Source organism: Hemiscyllium ocellatum, chromosome 9 (assembly GCF_020745735.1).
Source record: "Hemiscyllium ocellatum isolate sHemOce1 chromosome 9, sHemOce1.pat.X.cur, whole genome shotgun sequence".
Classification (NCBI taxonomy): domain Eukaryota; kingdom Metazoa; phylum Chordata; class Chondrichthyes; order Orectolobiformes; family Hemiscylliidae; genus Hemiscyllium; species Hemiscyllium ocellatum.
This window is the reverse complement of record NC_083409.1, coordinates 110,478,035-110,501,913: the sequence shown is the minus strand read 5'-3', so window position 1 is coordinate 110,501,913 and position 23,879 is coordinate 110,478,035. Positions and strand designations below refer to the sequence as shown.

At 46.8% G+C, this 23,879-nt stretch overlaps 1 protein-coding gene across 3 annotated transcripts in view; it reads right to left on the bottom strand.

The window, feature by feature from the left end:
* Positions 1-23,879, bottom strand: part of samd13 (sterile alpha motif domain containing 13) — a 202,912-nt gene that overhangs the window by 41,146 nt on the left and 137,887 nt on the right. For all 3 annotated transcript variants that reach the window (XM_060830647.1, XM_060830648.1, XM_060830649.1), the window contains 2 exons: positions 16,591-16,694; positions 7,982-8,063 (listed from right to left, as the gene is read on the bottom strand). In XM_060830647.1, coding sequence (XP_060686630.1) covers positions 7,982-8,063; positions 16,591-16,694 — 186 coding nt within the window. The remainder of the gene's footprint in view (positions 1-7,981; positions 8,064-16,590; positions 16,695-23,879) is intronic.

The window sequence follows — 23,879 nt, the reverse complement described above, 5'->3', positions numbered from 1 at the left end:
CAAGGCGGGAATTGAACCCAGGTCTCTGGTGCTGTGAGGCAGCAGTGCTAACCACTGTGCCACAGTTGTTGGAGGTCAATCATCTCAGCTCCAGGACATCTCTGAAGGTGTTCTTCAGGATAGTGTACTAGGCCCAACCATCTCCAGCTGCTTTGTCAATGACCTTCCCCCCCATCATAAGGGCAGAAGTGGGGGTGTTCGCCGATGATTACACAACGTTCAGCATCATTCGCAAATCTCCAGATACTGAAGGAGCCCACACTGGCTCGACACTGCCTGGGGAGAAAGGAAGGACTGCACTCTCGCGATCAGAGTCAAGAGTGTGGCACTGGCAAGGTCAGGCAGCATCCGAGGAGCAGGAGAATCGACGTTTCGGGCATAAGCGATTCTCCTGCTCCCTGGATGACCCTGCTCTGGCCGGCCAACCCTGGGTTACAGTTCAGATACAGCCACAGGTGCCAAGTGTCCCATCAGACAGTGGGATGTCAGCCCTGCCACACAGGAGGCGATGGCCTAGTGATTTATCATTAGGACCATTAATTCAGAAACTCCGATAACCTGCTGTGGGCCCAGCTTCAAAACCCACCAAGGCAGATGTGGCTTTTGAATTCAATAAAAACTGGAATTAAGAGTCTAACGGTAATGATTGCCAATTGTCATAAATGACAGTAAGAAACAGGACAAGCAATAGGCCATTCGACCCCTCGAGTCTACTCTGCCATTCTATAGGGTCATGGCTGATCCAATATTTTTCATGTCTGCTTTCCCTGTAACCCTTGATTCCCCGGCTGATCAAGAATCTGTCTATTTCAGTCTTAAATATACACAAGGTTTCTGCCCCCACAGCTCTCTGTGACAAGGAGTTTCAAAGACACTCAACCCTCTGAGGGAAGAAATTCCTCCTCATCTCAGTCTTTAATTGGTGCTCCTTTATTCTGAGTCTGTGCCCTCTGCTCCTACACTTTCCCGTGAGGAGAAACATTCTCTTAGCATTGATCCTGTCAAGCTCCTTAAGAATCCGAGATGTTTCAATGACACCCCTTCTAAACTCCAGTGAGTATAGTCCCAATCTGTTTAGACTTTGCTCATAAGAAAACCCCTCCATCCTAGTGAACCTTCTCTGAACTGCCTCCAATTAAGTATCTTTCCTTTTATAAGGGACCAAAACTGCTGACAGTGCTCCAGAAGTGGTCCCACCCGCACCTGGTACAGGTGCAGTAAGACTTCCCTACTCTTCTACTCTAAGCCCCATTCCATGACCCTTCCCGATTACCTGCTGCCTCTGTGTGCTGGCTTTCTGCGTTTCATGTACAAGTTCCTCCCAAGTCCTTCTGTGATGCAACTTTCTTCAACTTTTCTCGATTTAGATAACATTCTATCCTTTTGTCTCCTTTCCAAAATGAACAACCCCACATTTTCCCACACTATACAGCATCTGTGAACATTTTGACCACTTGTAAAACCTATCAATATCTCCCTGTAAACTACTTGTATCTCTCTCACAACCTGCCTTTCCATCTGTTTAAGTGTTGTCTGCAAATTTGGTTACAATACATTCACTTCCTTCAGAGGAGCAGGAGAATCGACATTTCTGGCATTAGCCCTTCATCAGAAATGAATGAATGATGAAAGATTTATGCCTGAAACATCGATTCTCCTGTTCCTCGGATGCTGCCTGACCTGCTGTGCTTTTCCAGCACTATACTCTTGACTCTGAGCTCCACATCTGCAGTCCTCACTTTCTCCTATTCACTTCCTTCCCACTAGTTACTAATATCTAGTGTAAACCATTGCAGCCTCAGCACTGATCCCTGTGAAACCCCACTGGTCACAGGTCACCAACTTGAAAAAGAAACCCCTTACCCCCACTCGCTGCTTCCTGCCTATGCTCCAAGTCTCAGACCATGCCAATGCACTACCACCAACACCATGGGCCCTTGGCCTTATGACTTAACCATTAGTGAGGTACCTTGTTGAACACCTTCTGGAATTCCAAATACAACACCTTTACTGGTTCCCCTCTATCCACTCTGATTGAGACTCCTTCGAAAAACAAATAAATTAGTCAAATGATTTCCTGTTCATGAAGCCATGCTGACTGCTTAACTAGATTAGAATTTTCCAAATGTTCTGCTAAGACTTCCTTAATAATTGATTCCAATCGTACTGCCTCACTAATACCCTTTAAGGGAAGAAGATGCCATCTTTACCTAGTTTGGCCTACATGTGATTCTAGACCCACAACGATATGTTTGGATCTAAACTACCTGCTGGGCAACTAGACGCAGGCAATACATGCTGGCCTAGCCAGTGACAACCACATCATGCGAATGAATAAAACAAAATGAAAACAATGAGGCGCTCACAGCCTCACTCGTCCTCCCTGTCCAAGTCATCAGATGCGTGTCAACCCTTTCCAAACGTGCCTGCCCCATGGCTGCCTCCGCATTGTCTGAGCGAGAAATACATCAGTTATGGCTCAAACACATCAGTTTCAGAACTGATTGACAGCAAGTGATGCTCAGTGGGCTATGGGGTAAAGAACTGAGCCCTTGAGGGTTCCTGTGGCACAGCTGTAGTGTCCCTGAGGCCTGAGTTCAAGTCCCTGTGTTCCAGTGTGTACCATAATATCACTAGAGTGAGTTCTTCATGGGCAGTGTTTTTATTGGACACTTTGTTAATTTGGTGCTGAATTATGAAAATGCGCTGAGTTTTTGAGAAAGAAAGGGCTGAGTTCTCATCAGATGTTGGGGGAGGATGTGTGTGTGGGCAGTGAGAGGGTCCCCAAGGGAAAGGTGGATACTGATGTTTGCACTGTACCACAGGTTTACAATAAAACCTTTGTAAATCCCTCAAAGTACTTTGCTTGTTAATTCGTCAAATGGATATTGGTGTGTGAAACCCACATGACCCTTCCCATTGGCCCTCACTGACAGGACAAGCGATGGCCCACCCACAATCCCATGGCCAGGGTGCAACTCTTCTATGTCCATACAGAACTCTTAATCCTGCAGCAACAATACGATGGGCAAATAAAAGTCTTTAAAAAAGCATGAAGAACTTGTGACATTGTTAAAAATAAAAACTCCAATAACTACAGGTCAATAAAAGTGTCAATCACCAAGACCCATTACAGTATCAAAGCTGAAACTTCAAACATTTGAAACAACTTTTCTCTTCAGTAAATAAGCAAATATCGTGCAACTGATAGAAGAATTCTCAATTGAACATGTTTTCCCTGGAGCTTACCTATTTCAACACTCCAATGGATGTTTGGGTTCTGTTGTCAAGCCTCATTACCCATTCTTAAAATAACTTTCAAAGGAAGGTCTCCATCTCTTGCTGTGACTACTCCACACTCACACAGCTAAACACCTCTTCCAAAGCAAGGCCTATCCTGAACTTCCAACCTTCTGTGAATTGTCACTGTCTAACAAGTACAAGTCAAGTGAAAAATCTCTTCCAGGACACTGAGGTAACAAAAAAAATCTCAAATCTGTGACAGTGACTAAGGTTAATGGAATGAAAATAGTAATTCCCCAACTTGTTGGATAATGTTGATCTAGTTTCTGGTAGAGATGATGATATTCAATATAAATGATTTTCATTAAGTGCGGGAAGGAAACGTCACATGATTGGAATGAGCAGATCAGGCCTATCACACAGCTCTCTGTCTCAATCAGGTATTGGATGGATCAGAAGTAGACCAAAGCTCTCCATAATGAGCTGCATTCATGTGCACCAACTTGCAGGCAATACTGAAATACATCTACGCACAGAGAATAAATCACAGCCCAGCTAGATTCACATGACCCTCCACTCACCTATCCATCCACCCCATCTGCAAAATGGGTTTTAAACAGGAACAGGAACGGACACCTAACTAGTGCAAGTCATAAATACACAGAGAAGGTATAGCAGCGAAAGAGGCTGTTCAGCCCCTACAGTGTGTGGTAACGTTGACTCTCCTCCCAAACCTCTGAGCCTATCAGATTACCCTTCTACTTCGGACTTCCATCTCTAGCTTCACTTTAAATGAGATGCACCTCAAGCTGCTCACTATCCACCAGGAGTGGGTCTGAACACCTGCCTGGGAGAAAGTGAGGGGATGCTGGAGATCAGAGTCGATAGAGTGGTGCTGGAAAAGCACAGGTCAGGCAGCATCCGAGGAGCAGGAAAATCAACATTTCGGGCATAAGCCCTTTGTCAGGAAGGGCTTATGCCTGAAATGTTGATTTTCGTGCTCCTTAGATGCTGCCTGACCTGCTGTGCTTTTCCAGCACCACACTCTCGACCCTGAACACCTGCTGTTTACCTCCTCCTTCCTCACTATCCAAGGCCTTCCCGGTGAAGCAGCACTTTACCTGCACTTCCCACAATCTAGTCTCCTGCATTCGCTGCTCACAAAGTGGTCTCCTCTACATTGGGGAGTTGAAGCTGCAAATGTGTTGCTGGTCAAAGCACAGCAGGCCAGGCAGCATCTCAGGAATAGAGAATTCGACGTTTCGAGCATAAGCCCTTCATCAGGAATAAGAGAGAGAGTAGCCAAGCAGGCTAAGATAAAAGGTAGGGAGGAGGGACTTGGGGGAGGGGCGATGGAGGTGGGATAGGTGGAAGGAGGTCAAGGTGAGGGTGATAGGCCGGAGTGGGGTGGGGGCGGAGAGGTCAGGAAGAGGATTGCAGGTTAGGAGGGCGGTGCTGAGTTGAGGGAACCGACTGAGACAAGGTGGGGGGAGGGGAATTGAGGAAACTGGAGAAATCTGAATTCATACCTTGTGGTTGGAGGGTTCCCAGGCGGAAGATGAGGCGCTCCTCCTCCAGCCGTCGTGTTGTTATGTTCTGCCGGTGGAGGAGTCCAAGGACCTGCATGTCCTCGGTGGAGTGGGAGGGAGAGTTAAAGTGTTGAGCCACGGGGTGATTGGGTTGGTTGGTCCGGGCGTCCCGGAGGTGTTCTCTGAAGCGTTCCGCAAGTAAGCGGCCTGTCTCACCAATATAGAGGAGGCCACATCGGGTGCAGCGGATGCAATAGATGATGTGTGTGGAGGTGCAGGTGAACTTGTGGCGGATATGGAAGGATCCCTTGGGGCCTTGGAGGGAAGTGAGTGTGGAGGTGTGGGCGCAAGTTTTACATTTCCTGCGGTTGCAGGGGAAGGTGCCGGGGGTGGAGGTTGGGTTGGTGGGGGGTGTGGATCTGACGAGGGAGTCACGAAGGGAGTGGTCCTTGCGGAACGCTGATAGGGGAGGGGAGGGAAATATATCCTTGGTGGTGGGGTCCGTTTGGAGGTGGCGGAAATGGCGGCGGATGATACGTTGTATGCGGAGGTTGGTGGGGTGGTAGGTGAGAACAAGTGGGGTTCTGTCTTGGTGGCGGTTGGAGGAGCGGGGCTCAAGGGCGGAGGAGCGGGAAGTGGAGGAGATGCGGTGGAGGGCATCGTCGATCACGTCTGGGGAGTTGAAGTCCAGGCTGGGTGACAGCTTCACAGAACATCTACGTTCTGCCCGCAAAAATGACCCTGAGCCTGCCACTCCAACACCCTACCTTGTTCCCTGCCCAACATCTCTGTCTCAGCCTTGCTGTAGTGCTCCAGTGAAGCTCAGTGCAACCTGGAAGGACAGCGCCTCATTTTCCACTTGGCAACCCTGCAGCCTTCAGGACTCAAGATCAAGTTCAACAATCTTAGAGCCTGAGGCATTGTCTCCCACGTCCTTACCCCAACCCCCACACACCAGGCCTTGACGTAGACAATAGACAATAGGTGCAGGAGTAGGCCATTCTGCCCTTCGAGCCTGCACCACCATTCATTATGATCATGGCTGATCATCCTCAATCAGTATCCTGTTCCTGCCTTATCCCCATAACCCTACATTCCACTATCCTTGAGAGCTCTATCCAACTCTTTCTTGAACGAATCCAGAGACTGGGCCTCCACTGCCTTCTGGGGCAGAGCATCCCACACACCCACCACTCTCTGGGTGAAGAGATTTCTCCTCATCTCTGTCCTAAGTGGCCTACCCCTTATTTTTAAGCTGTGTCCTCTGGTTCGGGGACTTACCCATCAGCAGAAACATGTTTCCTGCCTCCAGAGTGTCCAATCCTTTAATAACCTTATACATCTCAATCAGATCCCCTCTCAGTCTTCCATCCCATGGGCTGCTACCACTAACAGTCCAAAAACAGTTCTGTTTTTGTTCCAAGTCAAGAGTGTGTTTTTGTATAAATGGTCATGGGACATGGGTATCACTGACTAGGCCAGCATTTCTTGTCCATCCCTAATTGCCCAGTGGGCTATTAAGAATCAACCACATCACTGTGGGTCCGGAGTCACATGTAGGACAGACCAGATTTCCTTCCCTAAAGGAGATTAGTGAACCAGATAAATATTTACAGCAATCAATAATGGTTACATGGTCACTACCGAGCTAGCTTTTTTATTTCAGCTACTTTGTGAATTTTAAATTTCACTGTAGATGAAACAGATGATTGGCCTGGATGGTGTCAAGTTTCTTGAGTGTAATACCCCTCCTTGCAAGTGGAGAGCGCGGTCGTGTCATGGTAACATCACTGATCGAGTGATCCAGAACCTCAGCTAAAGTTTCTGGTAACATAGAAACATAGAAAACAGGTGCAGGAGTAGGCCATTCAGCCCTTCGAGACTGCACCACCATTCAATACAGTCATGGCTGATCACACAATCTTGGGATCCCATTCCCACCCTTACTCTATACCCCTTGATCCCTTTAGCCACAAGGACCATGTCCACCTTCTTGAATATATTTAACAAACTGGCCCCAACAGCTTCCTGTGGGAGAGAGTTTCACAGGCTCACAACTCTCTGAATGAAGAAAATCTTCCTCATCTCAGCCCTGAACAGTTTACCCCTTATTCTTAGACTGTGACCCCTTGTTCTGGACTTGCCCAACATCAGGAACATTCATCCCACCTCTAGCCTGTACAGTCCCATCAGGATTTTATATGTTTCTATGTTTTGAATCCCACCACAACTGAAATATCATCAAACACCTTGGAAATGGCACCTGCGACTGCCCTTCTATGCCAGTGGTGAATGTTGGAGTTAGTCCAGAACATTAGCTTGGGGTTCTGGATCACCAGTCCAGTAACATTACCACAACACCACCAGCTATTCCCACTTGCCTGGGTGAGTACAGCTCCAACAACATTCAAGAAGTGTGATACCATCCAGGAGAAAGCACTCTATTCCCCACCACCTTCAACGTTCACTCCATCCTCCACCAACCCATAGTGGAGCGGTGCTCCCCATCTACAAGATGTACTGCAGCAACTCACCAAAGCACCTTCGACAGTACCTTCCAAACCCTAGCCCTCTACCATCTAGAGGGAGCAGGGCAGCAAATGCTTGGAACACCACAACCTGCCAGTTCCCCTCCCAGCTACACGCAATCCTGACTTAGAAATAAATTCCTGTTTCTTCGATATTGCTGGGTCAAAATTCTGGAGCCCGCTTCCTACCGGCACTTTGGGTGCTCCTACTGCCCTCAGAGTGGAGTGGTTCACCACAAACATCTCCAGGGCAATTAGGGACGGGCAACAGATGTTAACTCAGCCAGCGACACCCACTTCCTGTGAACAAATAAACACTCCTTATTTGTTGCAATTTCCACATCTTCAACATAATTCCGATTTAAGAACCTTGTGCCAAACTCCCCCGGACTTTTTTTTTAAAACATTCATTTCCCCCATTTTGCCATCCTCCGAAAGAAGGAAATATCTTCACCACATCGACCCAATTATTTGTCATCATTTTAAAAACCTCCAGCCTTCAGCCTGCTCAAGGTGAAGAGGGCCCAGTCTACTGGATGTTGAAGAACACTCATGAATCTCCACCAATCTCAGTGAGGTGTGTCCACCTGGCTGCAGATGTGCAAGGGATCACCCCCTGATCAACATTAATTCCTCACTCACTCCTTTTCTCACCAACGTATCCAAAGAGATGATTCCTACCTGTGGAGTGTCCTGACACATCCTGGGTATGACTGTTCATGTCACGAGACTTCTTATAAGTGTCACAATTCAAGAATACCGACTGCAAGCAGAAAGGGGAGAGGCAATGGGATAATTAGATGGGAGTCCTGGGTTAGAGAACAGCTCAGGGCAAGAGTGGTGCAGAATTGAATAGAATGAACAGTTCAGATATGGTAAGACAGAATGTTACTTTGTCAGTAGTATTAGAGCAAAGTGAAGGTTTTGTGAACTTAGGAATAACTTTACAAAGACCCGATATACAAACTTGAGGAATGTTCAAATTGTTCACAGGGTGAGTTTGGCTTTGAAAAGGTCATACTCCTGAGGACCTCTCTCTATCCTTCACGGGTTAAACCGTGAGCTTGGATTGTTCCACATGACCACACGGTAGAGCAGTGAGAAACTATGTGGAACGCTAATGGAATATACTTATGTCTGAAAGCTACTGTGTTGAATCATAGGGGTGAATAGCTCAGAGGATACTCGATTTCACATCTATTTTGTCTGGTAGCTAAAGCAAACAAAATCTAAAATCACTGTGCCACTATCTCCTCGTAGTCTCTGTTACCAACACTAGAATTCACAAGGTGATGTTTTTGATTTCCCTGGAGGGTCACAGGCTGAGGGGTGACCTTATAGAGGTTTATAAAGTCATGAAGGGGCATGGATGGGATAAATAGACAAAGTTTTTTCCCTGGGGTGGGGGAGACCAGAACTAGAGGGCATAGGTTTAGGGTGAGAGGGGAAAGATATAAAAGGAACCTAACGGGCAACTTTTTCACGCAGAGGATGTGTGGAATGAGCTGCCAGAGGAAGTGATGGAGACTGGTACGATTACAACATTGAAAAGGCATCTGGATGGGTATATGAATAGGAAGGGTTTGGAGGGATATGGGCCAATTCCTGACAAATGGGATTAGATTAATTTAGGATATCTGGTCAGTATTGACGATTTGTACCAAAGGGTCTGTTTCTGTGCTGTACATCTCTATGATTCTGTTGTAAACAATCCAAGGTATGGTACAACATAAGGTAAAACTGGAGCTAGCAGGAATGACCCAGACAGACCTGTATGATCTGGCTGCTATGGTGGTGAAACGCAAGCAGAAATCTATTAAAACCTAGAGATGGTTTTCACACTCTGTCACTGTGACTCACAACTGGAAGTAACATCTGCTTCTAATTGATGCCCTAGTAGAGAAAGAGAGACAGAGAGAGAGTGAGAGTGAGAGAGAGAGAGAAACATAGACAGACAAATACACTGTGTGCAGATGCTGCTGTGCAGAAGCAGAATACTCGGCAAGAATTAGTTTTCTGCTTGAAAGGAACAGAACAGATGGGACACTTGGGGATTTGAAACCACGGAGTCCTCGGGCTGGGTACTTGCTGACAGCTGTCAAGATATCGGCTCAGACTGGATGGAACAGGATTCTTGGAAAACACTGAGAGTTACAGCAGGGAGCAAGGAGAGCAAGACGTCAGGGTGAACTTGTTCATGTAACAGACCCTTCTAGCAGATATACAGACAAAAGATTTGTAGAACAAATTCTCAATAGAGTTTGTGAAGTGTAGCAGGGGCAGCATTTATGTGACAGTGTGGGGCAGGGGTGGAGAGAGGCTGCAGATATAGCCGAGTAATCGGAAGGTGAGAATGGCAGGACAATGGTGTATCTAACTGCCAGACCAGAAAGGACAGACAGGCAGAAGTGAGGGCTGCAGATGCTGGAGATTAGAGTCAAGATTAGCGTGGTGCTGGAAAAGCACAGCAGGTCAGGCAGCATCCGAGGAGCAGGAAAATCAATGTTTTGGGCGAAAGTGATGAAGGGCTTTTCCAGCACCACTCTAACATGGAAAGGACAGACAGTCCCATTGGGGTGGGGGGAGGGGAGAGGGGGCACAGTGACAGAGAATGTAACAAGTAAAGCTATAAGAAAGGGAAGGAATGGGAGCGGACTCACAATTTAAAGGTGTTAAACTCAATATTAAGTCCAGAAAGCAGTAAAGTGCTTAGGCAGAAGGTGAGATGTTGTTCCTCCATGTTGCGCTGTGATTCACTGGAACACTGCAGCATGCCGAGGACAGACACGTGGGCATGTGAGCAGGACGCTGTGTTAAACTGACCAGCTACAGGAAGGTCAGGGCTCTGCTTGTACACAGACCGGGGATGTTCCATAAAGTGATCACCCAGTCTGTGTTTGGTTTCTTCAGTTTAGAGTAGGCCACATTGGGTCCAGCGAGTACAATACATAAGATTGGAGGAAGTCCAGGTGCTTCACCTGAAAGCCTGTTTCGGCCCTTGGACAGTGAGCAGAGAGGAGGAGGTATTACATCTTCTGCAGTTACATGGGAAGATGTCCGACTGTGTATTCAGTTTGATATATTAGCTGCTTGTGAGTATTCTTGGTTGAGTGCAGCTGTATGTTACAGTGACAATATTTAAACATTAAATTTTGCCCTTTGGATATTCCTGATGGTCGTTTGGGATTTTTTTTTCCCTTTAAAAAGCGTCATTGATCTCAGTAAGCAGAGTAACACAATGCACTGTTCCTCTGTTAGCTCCAGGAGCTAACACATAAACCTCTAATGGAGTTTTATCAAAGATGATGAACTGAAGAATTCCTCAATTCCTTATAAAAAAATGCTAATTTATTTTATTAATTGATTGGCTAGGCTAACTTTTAGTGCTCATCCCTAATTGCCTTTGATAAGACAGTGGACCCACAAGTACCTCAGGGAGAGAGTTCCAGGATTGTGACTGAGCAACACTGAAGGAACGGTGATATATTTCCAAGTCAGGATGGTGAGTTGCTCAGAGGGGAACTTGAAGGTGATGATGTTCACATGTATCTGCTACCCTTGTCCTCCTAGACAGTAGAGGCCTTGAGTTTGGAAGGTGCTGTTGGAGCAGCCTTGATGAATTTCGACAGGACATCTTGTAGATGGCTACCACACAGCGTTGGTGGAGGAGGGATGTTGAAGGTGGCGGATAGAGGGCCAACTGAGAAGGGTTGATTTGCCCTGGTCTATCAAAACTGAGGAGGTGGCCCATGTAAATTGAAGATAAGGCAAAAAAAAAACGTCTCAGAGAGTTATGAAAAATAGGAGACTTTCAAAAAAGAGATGCAGAATGTGTGAAATCAGAGAGAGGTCAAACACCCCTGACAATTATATCTGCAGGAAGTGTCTCCAATTGTCAGACGGCGTGGATCGGTTGGAGTGGCAGCTGGACTCACTGAGGAGCAGGCAGGAGGTGGAAAGCTTCAGGGACAGGAGTTTTGGAGACATGGTCACACCCAAGGTTCAGGCAGATCGATGGGTGACTGCTAGAAGGAGCAAGCATTCGGTGCCAGGGACCCAGTAGCTTTCGCCCCTCTCTAACAAGCACACTGTTTTAGGTTAGGTGTGTTAGCCACGGGAAATGCAGGATTACAGGGATAGGGTGGGGGAGGAAATGGGTCTGGCAAGGATGCTCTTTGGAGGGTCGGAGTGGACGTGTTGACCTGAATGGCTTGTTTCCACACCGTAGGGATTTCATGGAAACTGTTTAGGGTGCTGTTGGCCAGGAATTGCCGATCAGGGAATGGTGGCACCACAGCTGGCTCTGTTATACAGCAGGGAGGGTCAGAGTGCAGGAGAGCATCAGTAATAGGGAACTCTACAGTCACGGGCACAGACGGGCATTTCTGTGGCTGCAAGTGAGACTCCAAGATGAGGTATTGTCTCCCTGGTGCCAGGGACAAGGATGTCTCTGAGTGGGCACAGGACATTCTCAAGGGAGTGAGTGAGCAACCAGAGGTCATGATACACATTGGTGCTAATGAAACTGGCAGGAAGAGTGACAAGGTCCTGCAAAGGGAATTCTGGGAGTTAGGGAGGAAGCTGAACAGCAGGAGCTCTAGGGTTGTGATCGCGGGATTACTTCCTGCACCACCTGCCAGTGAGACTAGGAACAGGAAGACAGTACAGTTCAATACCCGGTTGAAGAGCTAGTGTAGGAGGGAGGGTTTCAGGAATGTGCAGCACTGGGATGCCTTCAGGGGAAGATGGGACCTGTACAAGAAGGATGGGTTACACCTAAACTGGAGGGGCACCAACATCCTGGCAGGGAGGTTTGATAGTGCCACACAGGAGGGTTCATTCTGGTGTGGCAGGGGGTTGGGAGACAGAGCACTCGGTCAGCAAGTAAAAGTGATGCAGGCCAGGAAGGCAGAGAGGAAGAACAGGCAGGGAGAGGTTACTGAACACAGCAGGACTGGGGCCCGAAGTGCATCTGTTTTAATGGAGGAGGATGGCAGGGTTAAACAGATGAACTCAGAGCTTGGATTAATACATACAACTACGATGTTATAGATATTCCAGAGACTTGGTTGAGAGAGGGACAGAACTGGCAGCTTAATGTTCCGGGATTTAGATGTTTCAGGAGAAAGTGAGGACAGCAGATGCTGGAGAGCAGAGCTGAAAATGTGTTGCTGGAAAAGCGCAGCAGGTCAGGCAGCATCCAAAGAGCAGGAGAATCGATGTTTCAGGCATAAGCCCTTCATCAGGAATGAGGAGAGTGTGCCAGGCAGGCTAAGATAAAAGGTAGGGAGGAGGGACTTGGGGGAGGGGCATTGGGAATGCGATAGGTGGAAGGAGGTCAAGGTGAGGGTGATAGGCCGGAGTGGGGTGGGGCCGGAGAGGTCAGGAAGAAGATTGCAGGTTAGGAGGGCGGTGCTGAGTTCGAGGGATTTGACTGAGACAAGGTGGGGGGAGGGGAAATGAGGAAACTGGAGAAATCTAGGTTCATCCCTTGTGGTTGGAGGGTTCCCAGGCGGAAGATGAGGCGCTCCTCCTCCAGCCATCGTGTTGCTATGGTCTGGCGATGGAGGAGTCCAAGGACCTGCATGTCCTCGGTGGAGTGGGAGGGGGAGTTGAAGTGTTGAGCCACGGGGTGGTTGGGTTGGTTGGTCCGGGTGACCCAGAGGTGTTCCCTGAAACATTCCGCAAGTAGGCGGCCTGTCTCCCCAATATAGAGGAGGCCACATCGGGTGCAGCGGATGCAATAGATGATGTGTGTGGAGGTACAGGTGAATTTGTGGCGGATATGGAAGGATCCCTTGGGGCCTTGGAGGGAAGTAAGGGAGGAGGTGTGGGTGCAAGTTTTGAATTTCTTGCCGTTGCAGGGGAAGGTGTCAGGAGTGGAGGTTGGGTTGGTGGGGGGTGTGGACCTGACGAGGGAGTCAAGGAGTAGTCTTTTTGGAACGCTGATAGGAGATGGGAGGGAAATATATCCCTGGTGGTGGGGCCTGTTTGGAGGTGGCGGAAATGACGAAGGATGATACGATGTATGTGGAGGTTGGTGGGGTGGTAAGTGAGAACCAGTGGGGTTCTGTCCTAGTGGTGATTGGAGGGGAGGGGCTCAAGGACAGAGGAGCGGGAAGTGGAGGAGATGCGCTGGAGGGCATCGTTGACCACGTCTGGGGGGATATTGCGGTCTTTGAAGAAGGAGGCCATTTGGGTTGAAGAAGGGAAGCGAAAATCATGGAGGAGGTGGAGGGTGTGGGTGGTGTCTCGAACGTAGGTGGGGAGTTCTTGGACCACAAGGGATGAACTCAGATTTCTCCAGTTTCCTCATTTCCCCTCCCCCCACCTTGTCTCAGTCAAATCCCTCGAACTCAGCACCGCCCTCCTAACCTGTAATCTTCTTCCTGACCTCTCCGCCCCCACCCCACTCCGGCCTATCACCCTCACCTTGACCTCCTTCCACCTATCGCATTTCCAACGCCCCTCCCCCAAGTCCCTCCTCCCTACCTTTTATCTTAGCCTGCTGGACACACTTTCCTCATTCCTGAAGGACTTATGCCTGAAACGTCGATTCTCCTGCTCCTCGGATGCTGCCTGACCTGCTGCGCTTTTCCAGCAACACATTTTCAGCTTTAGATGTTTCAGGCCAGATAGACGGGGATGTAAAAAGAGGTGAGTGAGTTGCATTCCTGATTAAGGAGAATATCCCAGGTGTACTGAGGGAGGACACCTCAGAGGGCTCATCTCGTGAGGCCATGTGGGTAGAGCTCAGGAATAGGAGGTGCGCAGTCACTTTGAGGGGATTGTACTACAAACCAGCCAACAACCAGCCGATGATACAGGAATAGTTATGTGGACTGATTATGGAAATATCTAAAAATAACAAGGTTATCTGGGTGATTTTAACTTCCCATATATTGACTGGGACTTCGTTTAGTGCCAGGGGCCTGGTGGTGTTTATTAGGCACGTTCAGAAGGGTTTCTTGAAGCAAATGTAAATAGTCCATCGGGGGAAGAGGCCATACTAGACCAGGTATTGGGGAGTGAGCCTGGGGGCCAAGTGTTTCAAGTTTCAGTGTGGGCGCATTTCGGGAACAGTGACCATAATTCTGTACATTTTAAGTTACTTTTGGATAAGAGTAATCCTTAGAAAAACTGGAGGAAGGCTAACTAAGACAACATTTGTAGGAGATGGGGGCATGTAGGTCAGGGGGAATGTCTTTTTGAAGATAAATCGATATTCAACATGTGTGAATCTTTTAAAGGCCAGATGATTGGAGTTCAGGACTGACATGTTCTCATGAAAATGATGGATAAGGATGGCAAGAATTGGGAACCTCGGGTGACAAGAGATATTATGAGCTTAGTGAAAAAGGAAAAAGGAGGCATATATAATGTTTAGGAAACTAGAGAGAGAGAGTCCTCAAAGAATATAAAGATGGCAAGAAAGAACTTAAACGAGGAGTTAGGAGAGTATAAGGGGTCATGAAATGTCTTTGGCAAACAGGATTAAGCAAACTCCCCAAGGGCATTTTATACATAAATAAGGAGCAAAAGGGAAGGTCCACTCAAGGACAAAGGAGGGAATGTATATGTAAAGCCAGAGGAAGTGGGTGGAGTCCTGAACAAATATCTTGCACTGGTATACACAACGGAGAAGGACAAGGCAGATGATGAGTCTAGAGAGGGTTACACTGATATTCCGGAGCATGTCAATATAACAAAGGAGGCATTGGGTGTCTTGGAAAGTGTTAAGGTAGGCAAGTCCCCAATGGGATCTAACCCAGAATATTGAGGGAAGTGAGGGAGGAAATTGTACAAACCCTTTGTCTCCAGGAGAGGTCCCAGAGGACTGGAAAACAGCCAATGTTGACCCTTTGTTTAAGAAGGGTAACGGGGATAATCTGGAAAACGATTGGCCATTGAGCCTTACATCAGTGGTAGGGAGATTGTTGGAGAAGATTCTTAAGAACAGATTTTACTCACGTTTGGAAATTTATGCACTCATTAGTGAGAGGCTTTGTGCAGGAGAGGTCGTAGTCATAAAATTGATAAGAGTTTTTTGAGGAAGTGACAAAGGTGACTGTCATTTCAGAGGGATCTTAACAGATACACGAATAGGCAGCGAATAGAGGGGTATGGATCACATAGAGACAAAAGGTTTTTAGTGTGGAAAGGTATCATGTGCCAGTGCAGTCGGGTGGGCTGAAGGGCCTGGACTGTGCTTTATTCCTTGAATAGCGTGCAAGCTAGCTACATCCCATGAGAAGTAAAGACGGGGTATCCAAAGCTAGAGTACCCTGGCTGACTACGGATATTGATGGGAAAACAAGGAAGAGAGAGGAGGCAGATGGTGCATAATAATAGCAACAGAAATCAGGAAGATATCTCAAACACAGAAGGGAGACTAAGGCGGGAATAAGGAAGACTAAGAGGAAACACAAGGGAAGGATGGCAGGTTGACTGAAACAATTAGTAAAATGCTCTTCAAACAAATTAATATTAAAAGATGAGTGAAAGATGGAGTGGGACCCGTTAGGAATAAGCAGGGTAAGCTGCTCACTGAAACCATGGATATGGCAGAGATATGAAATGAATATTTTGAGTCTGTCTTTGCCAAATTAAAAGATTGCAACAATGGCCCAGTTGAAAATGTGGTGTTGAGCAACTGAACAGTATAATGATAGATAAAGAGGAGGTGCTAAAAAGGCTGGCAGCATTCCAGGTAGAGACATCACCAGGTCCGATGGGATGCATCCCAGGTTACTGACAGAGGGAAGGGAGCAAACTGTGGGGCTGTTGGCAGAAATTTTCCAGGTGTCTCTAAGCATAGGATTAATCCCGGGGTCTGGAGGATTGCAAATATGACACAGCTGTTTATGAAAGGGGCAAAGGAAATGACAGAGCTTTCAGCTTGAACTCTATAGTGAGGAAACTGATGGAGGCCATATTGCAGGATAAGGTAAATGTACACTTCGAGAAAAATTAGTTAATACTAGACAGTCTGACTGGTCTCCCTCTGCACTCTGACAATGCTATGATTTTGTTGAAATCTAGATTGTGCTGTTGGATGCTAGACAGGAAGCAGATTCAGTTATAACTATCAAAAGGGAATTAGATAAATACATTTACAGAGTTACGGGCTATAAGCAAGCGAGCAGGACCAATTAGGCAGATCATGGAATAATGGGCCAAATGGCCTCCTTCAGTGCTGTATCATTCTATGGATTCAGAACCTTTGGAAATGAGCAGTGCCAAGAATAAGTTACCAATGTACAATTTCCCTCGTTCAATATTGTCCTTACCGATTCAGTTGGATGTGTGTAGTTTGGAGCTTTATTATTCTTGCAGTTGTTCTGTTTGGATGTGGGTTCCAATGACTCAGTCCCACAGACATCTTGCTCCAAATCTGTGTAAATAAAAAGGTTAATAAAATCCACCGTAACTTTCAGCTCACACAAACTCCCTGCTGTCAGTGATCTAATGCCTCAGTCACCCAGGAGCCCCCCCCCCCCCAATGTGCTTACAAACACCCCCTCACCCCCCCCTCCACTGCTGAAGCTCACTGAGCACGGGTGGAGCTACCTCAGTCCTCAGCATTGGAACCCACTCCCTGAACTTCTGCAAACCACCCAGTATTTCCCGAGAAGACGTCCTCTTAAGGTGTCCCTGAAAACCTGCGTCTTTCGGCCACATTTTCGATCATCCATTCAGACATTTCTTGACCTTTTTAGTCCAACTCATCCATGCCGAGCAGATATCATCACAGCACCAGTGACCCGGCTTCAATTCTACCCTCAGGCATCTGTCAGTGTGGAGTTTCTGCATCCTCCCTGTGTCTGTGTGGGTTTTCTCCAGGAGGTCCAGTTTCCTCCCACAATCCAAAGATAAAAGGATGTTGCCAGGGCTGGAGGGTGTGAACTATAGGGAGAGGTTGAATAGGCTAGAGCTGTTTTCCCTGGAGGAGGCTGAGAGGTGGCCTCATAGAGGGTTACAAAATTATGAGGGGCGTGGATAGGGTAAATAGACAAAGCCTTTTCCCTGGGGTTTGGGAGTCCAGAACTAGAGGGCATAGGTTTAGGGTGAGAGGTGAAAGATATAAAAGAGACCTAAGGGGCAACTTTTTCACTCAGGGGGTGGTGTGTGTATGGAATGAGCTGTCAGAGGAAGTGGTGGAGGCTGGTACAATTACAACATTTAAAAGGCAAGTGGATGGGTATATGAATAGGAAGGGTTTGGAGGGATATGGGTCGGGTGCTGGCAGGTGGGATTAAATTGGGTTGGGATATCTGGTCGGCATGGACGGGTTGGACCGAAGGGTCTGTTTCTGTGTTGTACATCTCTATGACTCTGTGATTGTGTTCAAAGCAGCTTAGAGAAGGTTCACTTGGGTGACAACTAGGATTGGGGTGGGCCAGGGGGCTGGGGGTGGGGGGAAGGGGGTTGAATTTGGTGTGTGTGTTTGTGTGAGAGAGAGAAAGTGTGTGTGAGAGAACATGTGTATATTCCTGTGTCCGAGTTTGTTTGTGAAGGAGTGTGTGTGTGAAACAGAGTGTGTACGTGAGTGCATATATGTGTGTGCGTGAGTATGTATGTGATTGACAGAATGTGTGTGAGAGTGTGTGCAAGAGAGTTTGTGTATATTTGTGTGAGAGAGGTGTGTGAGAGAGAGAGTATGTGTGTGTGAAAGAGTGTGGGTGGGTGGGTGTGAGAAAGAGAGACTGTGTGTGTGAGAGAGAGAGTGCGAGAGAGAGACAGACAGAAACAGAGAGTACATCTGTGTGTGTGTGAGAGAATAGGAGTGAGTGTGTGTGTATGTGTGTGTGTATGTGTACATATATGTATGTGTGAGAGAGATAGAAAGTGTGTGTGCATTAGTGTTACTGCACAGGGCCTGTTTTCCCTGGAGTTGAGAAGAACGAGTGAGAACTTTATCAAGATGTACATGATCCTGAAAGGATGTGGGTGCTGAGAAGACGCTACACCTTTTGTAGGAGACTATGATTAGGAGGTGTCATTTCAAAATCACAGGTGGCCCACCTAAGATGGTGAGGAATTAAAAATGATTCTCTCAGAGGGCCATCAATCTTTGGATTTTTCTTCCTATGAGTACACTGAAGGCAGGACCATTGAGTATAGTTAAGACAGAGGTAGATAGATTCTTCATCAGCAAGGGAGTCAGTGGTCATTGGGGGTAGGGAGATGGGGAGGACTCGAGGCCACTCTCAGATCAGCCGTGATCCTACTGAGAGGCTGATGGGCTCCTCCTGCCCCACAGCATTCGATGTGACTTTCAGATTCTGTTTCCCCATTGCTGTGTGAGTCATCCTGAGGACCGTTCTGTTCAGGCACTAACGTAAACGCAAGCTAATTGAAACTAGCAGGGTAGGTCATTCGGCCCCTCTGAGTCTGCTCTGCTATTCAATAGGATCATGGCTGACCCTCTATCCCAATGCCATATTCCTGCTTTCTCCAACACCCTTGATGCATTTAATTTTTAAAAAAATTATCTATTGCTTTCTTGAATATATAGGAATGCAAAAAAAAGGACAAGTAGTAGGCCATTCAGCCCTTCAAGCCTGGTCCACCATTCAATATGGATCATGGCTGATCATCCAACTCAATCTCCTGTTCCTGCTTTCACCCCACCTCCCCTCCCCCAATCCCTTTGATTCTTTTAGCCCAATAAAGTATGTCTACCTTCTTGAAAACAGTCAATGTTTTGGCCTCAACTGATTTCTGCAGCAGCGATTCCACGGGCTCCCCACTCTCTGGGTGAAGACATTTCTCCTCATCTCAGTCTGAAGAGGCCTACCCTGTACCCTTACACTGTGACCCCTGGCTCTGGACTCCCCAGTCATCAGGAATGTTCTTCCTACACCTCTCCAGTATAACCAGGGACTAGGCCTGTGGGGCCTTCTGTGGTAGCAAATTCCACTAGTTCACTCCCTGTGAGTGAAGAATAGTTTTGACATTTCAGTCTGAAACAGCCTCACCTATATCCTGAACTCAGTCATCTACCAGGTACTGTGGTGCACTGTATGGAATGTTCAGCACCAAAAGCATTTTCACCCCAACACCCATCATCTCACTCACGGAGGAACTCAAATGAAGAATTCGGAGGGCTAAAGAGGCTATGAAATGATGTCATTGTAGACAGGATTAAGTAAAACCCCAAGGCATTTAACACATATATAAGGAGGGAGAGGCTAGCTCAGGAAAGGGCAGCAAATGAACATTGCAGATGCTGGGGATTAGAGTCGAGATTGTGGCGCTGGAAAAGCACAGCAGGTCAGGGAGCATCCGAGGAGCAGGAGAATCGATGTTTCGGGCAAAAGCCCTTCATCAGGAATCGGGGAACGGGCAAGTCTACTCATGGACAAAGGGGGGAATTTACACGCTCAGCCCGAGGCAGTGGGTGAGGTCCTTTAGGAATGCTGTCCATCAGCATTCCCAAAGGCAAAGAAAAGGGGGAAGGTAAGTTTCAATTGGGGGTGGGGTGTTGTCAATAGAAAAAAGATATTGTTGGCAGTTTTGAGAAGCATTAGGGTAGACAAGTCCCCAAGGCCTGAGGGAAACACATCAGAAAATTGCTGGGGTCTTGTACAAAATCTTTCCATTTTCTTTTTCACAGGAGGGGTCTCTGAGGACTGGAGAAGTGCAGTCATAGTTCATTGGTTAAACCATAGTTCCTTGGTTTAAGAAGGGCAACAGTGACAATTTGGGAAATTCTAGGCCAGTGAGCCTTACATCAGTGGGAGGGAAATTATTGGAGAAGATTCTTAGAGACAGGATGTACTCACATTTGGAAAAATATATATTTATTAGTGACTGAACAGGGCTTTGTGCAGGAAAGGTCGTGCCTCAAACTTGATTGAGGTTTTTGAAGAAGTGGCAAAGATGAGAGATGAGGGCAGGGTGGTAGATGTTGTCCACATGGACTTCAGTAAAGCCTTTGACCAAGGTCCCTCCCAGCAGGCTGGTACAGAAGGTGAACTCATGGGAGGCTCATGGTGAGCTACTAAGATGGATACAGAACTGGCTTAGACGTGGACAACGGAGTTGAAGTGGAAAACTGTTTTTCAGACTGGAGATCTGTGGCCAGTAGGGTTCCACAGGGACCAGTGCTGAGACCCTGACTGTTTGTAATACACATTAATAATTTGGAGGAGAAATTAGGTGGCCTGATTATTAAACTTGTGGATGACACAAAGATTGGCAGGAAGCTGTGGTTTGTGAGGAGGATTGCCAGAGAATACAGGTGGGTTGGAGACCTGGGCAGAGAAATAGCAGATGGAGTTTAATCCAGACAAATGCGAAGTGATGCGAAGGAGGGACATATACAGTCAATGGCAGAACTCTTATTAGCATCAACATACAGAGGAATCTAAGAGTACAGGCCCACAGTTCCCTGAAAGGGGCAATACAAGTAGATTAGTACATAGAATGTAGAACAATACAGCACAGAACAGGCCCTTCGGCCCTCAATGTTGCACCGACCTGTGAACTCATCTAAGCCCATCCCCCTACACTATTCCATCATCATCCATGTGCTTATCCAAGGATTGTTTAAATGCCCCTAATGTGGCTGAGTTAACTACATTGGCAGGTAGGGCATTCCACACCCTTACCACTCTCTAAGTAAAGAACTTGCCTCTGACATCTGTCTTAAAATCTGTCACCCCTCAATTTGTAGCTACACCCCCTCCTACAAGCTGACGTCATCATCCTAGGAAAAAGATTTTCACTGTCTACCCTATCTAATCCTTTGATCATCGCATATGTCTCTATCAAATCCCCTATTGACCTTCTTCTTTCCAATGAGGACAGACCCAAGTCTCAGCCTTTCCTCATAAGACCTTCGCTCCAGACCAGGCAACATCCTGGTAAATCTCCTTTGCAGCTTTTACAATGCTTCCACATCCTTCCTGTTACAAATACTACATTGGACAAACAGGCAGAATACTAGCCCCCAGGATACATGAACATCAACTAGCCACAAAATGACATGACCCTCTCTCACTAATATCCTCACATACAGATGAGGAAGGACACCACTTCGACTGGGACAATACATCCATCCGAGGACAAACCAAAAACAGAGACACGCACAAGAATTCCTAGAAGCATGGCATTCCAATCAGAACTCTATCAACAAACACATTGACTTGGACTTGATTTCCCACCCCTGAGAAAAAGAACAGGAAATGACATTACCATAGGTAATGACATCACCAACCCAAAGAAACCCAAACATACAAATAGAAAGCAGAAATCATCAGCAATGCTTCATCTGTAGGCTCACTGAAGATGTTACCTAGTATGGTGACGAAACGTCTGAAAAGGGCCCTTCCAGTTCAGCGAGCAAATCTGCATTCACAACTTTCAGGGATCCACGTACACAGACTCCAAGATCCCTCTGCACATCCACTCTACCAAGAATCTTTCCACTGACCCAGTATTATGCCTTCCTGTTATTCTTTCCAAAGTGTATCACCTCACGTTTAGCTGCACTGAACTCCATTTGCCACCTCTCAGCCCAATTCTGCAGTTTATCCAAGTCCCCCTGCAACCTGCAACATTCTTCCACACTGTCCACTACTCCACCAACTTTAGTGTCATCTGCAAACTTACTAACATATCCACCGATGCCAAGTCATTTATAAAAATGACAAACTGCAGTGGTCCCAAAACAGATCCTTGTGGCACACCACTAGTAACCGGACTCCAGGCTGAATATTTTCCATCAACCACCACTTGCTGCCTTCTTTCAGAAAGCCAGTTTCTAATCCAAACTGCTAAATCACCCTCAATCCCATGCCTCTGCATTTTCTCCAACAGCCTACCATGTGGAACCTTATCAAATGCTTTACTAAGTCCATGTATACCACGTCAAATGCCCTACCCTCATCTACATGCTTGGCCACCTTCTCAAAAACCTCAAAGAGGTTTGTGAAACATTATCTGCCCTTGACAAAACCATGTTGACTATCTGAAATCAAATTGTTGCTTGCTAGATGTTTATAAATCTTATCTCATATAATCCTCTCTAAAACCTTTCCTCCTACAGAAGTAAGGCTCACTGGTCTATAATTATCTGGGTCATCTCGACTGCCCTTCTTGAATAAGGGCACAACATTTGCAATCCTCCAGTCCTCTGGTACCAAACCTGTAGACAATGATGACTCAAATATCAAAGCCAAAGGCTGCACCATCTCCTCCGAGCTTCCCAGAGAAACCCCGGATAAATCCCATCCAGCCCAGGGGGCTTATCTTTTTCACACCTTCTAGAATTGATAACACCTCCTGCTTACTAATCTCGATCCTTTCTAGTCTAATATCCCATATTTCATTCTTCTCCTCACATAATATTTTCCTTTTCCTGAGTGAAAACCAATGAGAAATATTTGTTTTGCACCTCTCCGATCTCCACAGGGTCCACACACACCTTCCCACTTCTGTCTTTGACTGGCCCTATTCCTACCCTCATCATCCTTTTATTCCTCACATACCTATAGAAAGTTTTTGGGTTCTCCTTTATTCCACCTGATAAAGACTGCTCGTGTTCTTTACTTGCTCTTCTTAACTCTCTCTTTAAATCCTTCCTAGCTAATCTGAACCATCTCGCCTCAACGTCACATAAGCCTCCTTCTTCCTTTTAACAAGAGATGCAATTTCTGTAGTAAACCACAGTTCCCTTCGCTTATCACTTCCTCCCTGCCTGACAGGGACATACCTATCAAGGTCACGCAACATCTGTTCCTTAAACCAGCTCCACATTTCGATTGTCTCTTTCCCCTGTATTTTGTTACCCCTTTCTATGCATCCTAAGTCTTGCCTAATCGCATTATAATTGCCCTTGCCTCATCTATAACTCTTGCCCTATGGCATGTACCTATCCCTTTCCATCGCTAAACTAAACGTAACTGAATTATGGCCACTATCTCCAAAGTGCTTGCCTACGGCCAAATCAAACACCTGGCCTGGTTCATCACCAAACATCAGACCCAGTGTGGCCTCCCCTCTTATCGGCCCTTTGACATACTGTGTCAGGAAACCCTCTTGCACACATTGGACAAAAACTGATCCAGCCAACGTACTAGAGCTATAACATTTCCAGTCAATGTTGGTGAAGTTAAAGTCCCCCATAATGACCACCCTGTTCCTTTCTCTCGTACCCAGAAACGTTTTGCCGATTCCCCCCTCCACATTCTTGGAACTTTGTGGAGGCCTATAAAAAATTCCCAGAAATATGACCTCTCCTCTCCTCTCCTGTTTCTAACCTCAGCCCACACTCCCTCAGTAGACAAGACCTCGTCAAAGATTCTTATAGTCACTATTACACTGTCCTTGACTAACAAAGCCACACCTCCCCCTCTTTTACCGTCTTGCCTGTTCTTAATGAACGATCTAAACCCTGGAACCTGCAACATCCATTCCTGACCCTGCTCTATCCATGTGTCCAAAATGGCCACAACATCGAAGTCCCAGGTACCTATCCTTGTTGCAAGCTCACCTATCTTATTTCAGGTACTTCTGGCATTGAAGTAGACACACTTCAAACCACTTCGCCATCTGCCATCACTATCACCGT